At 66.2% G+C, this 6,100-nt stretch overlaps 1 protein-coding gene across 6 annotated transcripts; it reads right to left on the bottom strand.

Moving 5' to 3' along the window:
• Positions 1 to 499: 499 nt before the first annotated feature.
• Positions 500 to 6,043, bottom strand: SLC34A3 (solute carrier family 34 member 3). Of its 6 annotated transcripts, none has more exons than XM_053908592.1 (13): positions 5,935 to 6,043; positions 5,114 to 5,239; positions 4,750 to 4,839; positions 4,144 to 4,272; positions 3,910 to 4,053; positions 3,723 to 3,834; positions 3,458 to 3,653; positions 3,177 to 3,266; positions 2,993 to 3,080; positions 2,744 to 2,911; positions 2,545 to 2,661; positions 2,318 to 2,442; positions 500 to 1,077 (listed from the first exon to the last, which is right to left on the bottom strand). In XM_053908592.1, the coding sequence occupies exons 1-13, from the start codon at positions 6,041 to 6,043 to the stop codon at positions 613 to 615; spliced, it is 1,959 nt and encodes a 652-aa protein (XP_053764567.1). In that variant the 3' UTR covers positions 500 to 612. The 6 variants fall into 6 exon arrangements, with proteins under 6 accessions (XP_053764567.1, XP_053764569.1, XP_053764568.1 ...); XM_053908594.1 differs by having other exon boundaries at positions 3,183 to 3,266; XM_053908593.1 differs by having other exon boundaries at positions 5,114 to 5,236.
• Positions 6,044 to 6,100: the final 57 nt, after the last annotated feature.

The following is a 6,100-nucleotide window of genomic DNA, read 5'->3' as shown; positions in this document are numbered from 1 at the left end:
ACCCGGACACTGCCCTGCACCCCACCCATCTGAGAGAGAGGGACAGGGGCAGCCTGGGGCCTCCTGGTCCTCACACTGCCCTCCTCGCTCCCTGTGCGTCTGCGGGACCCGTGGGGCTGGCCCTCGGAGAGGTTGCCCACGCCTGGCTCCCAGGCCACGTCCTCTGCGGTCAGGGGGGAATGGGAGACGGCTGCTCCTCCCCCCTGCACCCATGGGGAAGGGCCCCGGACACGTCCAGCCTCCTCAGAGCACAGGTTCTTGCTGAGGGATGTCTCCACCTCCAGAGTGGCAGCCGCTCGGCCCTTTCTTTCCCCGGAGGCTCAGGAGAGAAATGGTTACGGCCTGGGGTTCGGGGGCCAGCTGCGTGCCCACACCCACATGGACTTGCAGTGGGTCCCGAGTGTCGGCTGGGGGACAGCTGGCGCTTGTCCACCTCCATGTCCCCCGGGAGCCAGCTCAGAGGCCGTCCCCAGGGCGGGGAGTGAAGACCACTCACACCTGGGTCATAGCCGTGTTTATTTGGAAAGAAGCCAAGCTAGGTGGCTCGGAAGTCTCCTGCTACTAGGATCCCCCAGGGCACCCATAAGTCCACGAAGTGGGGGTGCCCACCCTTCACAGCTGCTGGGAGGCCAGGACCTCAGGGTTCTCGTAGCAGTGGGCCTCCTTGGCAGCGGCCGGAGGGGGGCTGCAGACCCTGCAGGGGCAGCAGCGGCCCACCAGGCGGTCCCAGGGCTCCAGAGAATGGAGCCAGAGCGGCAGCCAGGCCCAGGACCGCAGACGGCGTGGCAGCCAGGCTGGCCGGTGCCGCTGCAGGACATTGACCAGGATGACGAGGAGTACCAGCCCCACCAGGGGTCCTCCGACTGCAGCCAGCACCGTGCTCCCTGCCAGGGAGAGCCCGAAGGCGGCCAGCGGCAGCAGCAGGAAGCTGAGCAGCAGATAGGCGATGGCCACCCAGCGGTATTTGGCGGTCACGTCCCCGAAGCGTTTGGCCAGCGGGATGGGCAGCCGCAGGACAGGCACCACGTACCACAGCAGGATGCCAGCCAGATTGAAAAAGAAGTGGATGAGGGCGACCTAGAGGGCCGGGGGGGGGGGGGGGTGCAGGCAGGGGCTGGGAGCCTGGGCCTGGCACACAGGTCCCCCTAGGCTACCCAGGACGCCTGCTCCTCCTCCTCCCCACCCCCAACCTAAAGGGTACTAAATCCAGAGCCCGATAGAGGTCCACTTGTTGGCCCGGAAGGGCCACCCAGGGGGACAGGTTCCGGCCAGGTGTGGGTGCACTCCTCAGGTTCGCCTCCTCTCCCCCACACGCACTTAGGGAGCCCGGTCCAGCATCCCAGTGTGGTGACTACGCCACCAATGACCACATGGATCTGGCCCTCCCCTGGGCTCTGGCCTGGCTCCTGTGGGGAGGAGGTGCAGGGCCACACGTGCAGGGAACGTAGTCCCCTCCAGGGGCTGCTGGACTTGAGGAGTCGGTGTGAAAGGTGCAGTCTGGAGGGCTTCCTGGAGGGGGTGGACCAGGGCCCTGCACCGAGAGGATCCGAGTGGACAGAGCAGAGGTAAAAATGCAGGTGGATGGCGGGGAGGGCTGGGGCTCATCTCCTGGTGGGCAGAAGATCTATCTGGGCTTTCAGGAGCGCCTGTCTGGGCATTGGGGCAGAGCCAGTGGTGGACGGAAACTCGGGCCAGGGTAGTGGGCCAAAGACGGGGTGACTTAGAGATGGAATCGGCAGGACTAAATGTGACTGGGTGTGGGGCACAGAGCTAGGGGACTGGGGGAGGCTTCCTGGAGGCAGAATTGCGGTCGTGTGCAACAACAACTTGAAGCACCTGGCACAGGTGAGGCGGGGTTTTGGCAGAAAGAGGGCATGTTGTCGGGTTTAGATGGTAGGGGAGGGGGGTGCATCCCGGAGGAGGTGGAATAGAGGGGCTTAAGGCCCCCCAGGACCAGGATGCCTTGAAGGAGCACAGCCAGCAGCACGGGGTTGGGAGTGGAGCACGGGGATTCCTCGAGGGAGGCTGGGCAGGGGCTGCCAGAAAGGAAGAGAAGGCACCCGAGACCACGTGATCCTTGAAATGACGCGGGCCCGGGGGAGCAAGAGCGGGGCTGGGGCTCGGAGGGACGTCCACGGGATCCCTAGGGTTTGAGGGGGTGGGGCTGTGGGTCCGACCCAGCAGCCGGAGATGGGTCCCAGGAGAGCTTGGGCGGTGGCCAGCCTGGCGGCGGGGTTGGACAGGAGGGAGCTGAGTCCAAGGGGGAAGCCCCAGGCCTGGGTTCCGAGGGGGCCGGGGAGGGGGGCGAGGGTGGTACCTGGAGGGCGCTGAGCAGCATGTCCGCGGGACTGGCCAGGGCGGCCAGCAGGGCTGTGGTGGTCGTGCCGATGTTGGAGCCCAGGAAGAGGGGGTATGCGCGCTCCAGGCTGATCACCCCGACCCCTGGGGGAACCGGGGGGGGGGGGGGGGGGGGGGGCGAGTCACCGCCGGGCCTGAGCCCTCGCGCCTAGGGCCCAGGGCCCAGGGCCGGCCCGCTGCACTCACCCATGAGCGGCACAACGGCCGCCGTGAAGACACTGCTGCTCTGGAGCACGAAGGTCAGGCCGGCGCCCACCAGGATGGCCAGGTAGCCGCTGAGCCAGCTGAAGGGGAAGGGGAAGTCTGCAGGGTGGGGGGAACGGGGTCACCCCCCGCCCGGCCGCCGGCCCCGCCCCCACCCCCGTGCCCCCATTCCGGGCCGCACCAGCATTGATGACCTTCCTCACGGCCTGGGCGATGCGGCCGCGCAGCACAGAGTTAAGCAGTTTGACGATGAGGACGAGGCAGGTGCAGAGCAGGAGCAGGGAGGCGGCCAGCAGGATGAAGCCCACGGCCAGGTCCGTGAGCGTGGTCCCCACGAACAGGTGGTGGCCTGGGGGCAGGGCGGGGTTGGTGAACTACGGGGGGGGGGGGGCGGGGGGCGGGGCCGGAGGGGGCGGGGGCGGGGCCTCACAGGGCAGCAGCTCCACCGCAGCCGTTCCGTTCCTCTCAGGGCAGGGGCCGGAGGCCGCCGCTCCACAGTCGCTGCTGTTCCCCGAGGTCTGGGGAGGCGAGGCAGGGCAGGCTCAGGACCGGCTCAGAGCCGGCGGGACCGAGTAATTCGGCAGGTCAGAGATCAGGGGTCAGAGGCACCTCACCATCACCTCCCTGATGCCGCACCATTGCTTAATGAGGCTGCTGTTGGTGGCGTTGCCCGTGGCACTGCTTGCAATCGCATCAGTGTCCAGCTGGGGGAGAGAGGCGTTGTGACCGGGTACTGGACCCGCTCGCCTGGACTCACGCCCACAGCCCGGCTCGTTCCGCCCTCTGTTCCCCCCACCCAGTGCAGGGCCCAGGAGGGAGGCTGGGGCTCCCCCCCCACCCCCACTCCCCGCATTCCGGGGCCCGAGGGGCCGCCACAGGGCAGCACTTTCCTCACCTGCACAATGAGGTGTGTGAGGGGCTGCGTTAGCACCTTGAGGATGTCGGGCGCGTGCCCCCCAGGCTGCAGGCTGGTGGCGCCCAGAGTCAGGGCGCTGAGCCTCTCCAGCAGGGCTATGGCGCTCTCCAGTGGCAGCAAGATCAGCACCGTGAGCCAGTTGAAGATGCCGTGAACAGCTGAGCCGCCAAAGGCCCTGGGATGGTCGGTGGCCTCAGCGGTGGCCTGGCTTGCGGCCCCCGACCCTCCCGAGCTCCCAACTCACCTCCGAAACTCATCTCGGTCCCCTGACTGTGCCATTGAGACCAGGGTGCTGGTGATGGACGTGCCCACGTTGACGCCCATGATGATGGGCACACACGCCTGGACGGTCAGCACTGTGGGGGTGCTGCATCAACCTCCCGTACCCTGCCCAGCCACCACCGTCCCGGGAGGAGAGGGGGTGCACTCACATTTGGAGGCCACCATGCTGACCACAATGGAGGAAGACGTGCTGGAGCTCTGGACGAGAACTGTGACCAGCACGCCGATGACCAGTCCAGCCACAGGGTTGGACAGCACCACGTTTTCCTTAAAGATGTCTCCAGTCACCTTGCCTGTGTCCAGAGAGCGGCGTCCTGAAGCTGTGCACGACAGGCCGCCCGCACACTGCCCCCCACCCCCCACACCTCACCCCCGTCACTCACTGCTCAGCAGCTGGAAGGCGGAGCTGAGGATGTCCAGGGAGCAGATGAAGAGGTAGAGGCTGCCCAGGAGTCCACAGGCCTTGAGGAAGCCAGTGGCCACCCGGAGCACCCTGCCGGCCACGCTGAGCTCTAAGAACACAGGACAGGGCTGTCCCCGGTGCCAGCCCCTGCCCAGCCCTGCCCTGCCCATGATGCCTCCCAGGCCACTTCCTCCTGTCTCCCTCCAGAGCAGGGCCAGGGCCCGCGTTCCTTGTCTCTTCACAGGGCAGGCCTGGGTCTGCCTCCTTGTACCCCAAGGCAGGGTCTGGGTCCCCTCTCTGTTCCTTGGCAGGATGGCCAAGCAGACTACTCCTGGGACCTCCCAGAAGCCTACTGGCCGGCAGGAGGAGGGGCAGGCTGGGTCAGGGTGGCTCTCATCTCCAGACAGGGCAGGCAGCTGATCTGAGGGACAAGGATCCCTGGGGCGGTGGTCTGCATAGTAGGTTTCTATACGGCCTGCTGAGGCAAACCTCCTCCCTGTGCTCTCTCCCTAAGGACCCTCTCCACGCTCAGACCCTGGGGGGTCAGAGCCCCATTTGGCCTGTTACCCAACACCTCAAGACCTACCTTTCCAGGACTGGCCAGTGTCCTTCAGCTGAGGGAGGGCCCAGGGGTCCATTTTCCCCTCTTCCAAGACTGGGGCAGAACCGGAGGTCCCTGCAGGAGCCAAGGTGAGGTAGGGCCAAGGACACCCCAGGTGGGGGGCCAGAGGGGGTGAAGGGGACTGTGGCATAGGGGCTTGGGGTAAGAGAGAGGAAAGGGGGCCTCCAGCTTGTCTGGCCCTGACTGGAATTGTCATGAGTCCCCATGGGCTCTCCAGGAGATAGGCAGGAGCCCCCCCCCCCCCCCACTTGCACAGAGCAATGGGTCAGGGGCTAAGTGGATAGGCAGAGAGGCAGGCTGAGGCCTGGTCCCTTGGGGCTCTTGGTACCTGCATTTCCCAGGCTCCGGTCCACCAGGCCAACTGTGTCCAGAGTAAGGGGGGGGACCTGGCCACCCGTGAGGGAATTCGGCATGGATTTCTGGCAGGGATAGACCAGGCCCAGGCCTGGATCTGCTGGGGGCGGGGAAAGCAGGTCAGATACATAGCCTCCCCCTGCCCCGCCAGGTCCTGGGGTCCTCTAACCTGAGATCTGTCTTCCCTCCCCCCCCCCACACCCGCCTTGCCGACTTCCTGCTTCGTCCATCTATGGGGGATGGCTATAGTGACCTCAGGCAGCTGTCAGGAGAGCCCAGTCCCGTTTCGGGGGCAGAGTCGAGGGGACCCTGGCTCCCTGGCTCCCTCGCTGGTCCTGGCTGGAAGAAGACTTGGTGGGTGGCCCAGGGCACAGGGTGCCGGGTGCCGGAAGTGGCTAGGAGCTGGGAACCCAGGGACCTCTCCTATCAGGTGTCATCAGGGACGCTGCAGATGGTCCCAGCTTAGACTTTGGCATTTGATACCAGACCGTGACGTCTCTGCTTGATAAGGGCCCCACCCCCAGTGATGGGGGCAGGGCAAGGGGCTTGGGTGCCCCCACCTCGCCTCAAGGCTCCTCTCTTCAGCCCTCTGGGTCTGGATCCCCCGTCTAGTCGTCTACCCCATCTCCCTCCCAGGCCCCAGGGTCCAGGTGCTGGAGAGCTTTCTGTCACCCTCCCTCCTGTCTCTTGTCCTCAGCTCGGGAGGCTCAGGGTGGGGCCTGAGCCCTGGGCCGGGAGGTCACCAGCCCTTGTCTCGATGTCCCTGGGCCCCCACCTGGTTCTGGAAGCTCCTACCTGTGAGGGTAGTGAGGGGGCACCTGCGGGGAGGAAACACAGGGCGGGAGCAGCTGCCGGTCAAAGATCTGCTGGGCGCACACATGACCTGCTGTGTACTGAGCCCCATTAATGTTTACCCAGGAGTTGAGGCTCCCGAGGGGTACCTGTCACAGCCCCAGGTGCC

Source organism: Panthera pardus, unplaced genomic scaffold (genome assembly GCF_024362965.1).
Source record: "Panthera pardus isolate Hobbes unplaced genomic scaffold, ASM2436296v1 HiC_scaffold_20, whole genome shotgun sequence".
Taxonomy (NCBI): Eukaryota; Metazoa; Chordata; class Mammalia; order Carnivora; family Felidae; genus Panthera; species Panthera pardus.
The sequence above is the reverse complement of the archived record's forward strand: the minus strand, read 5'-3'. Positions and strand labels throughout refer to the sequence as shown.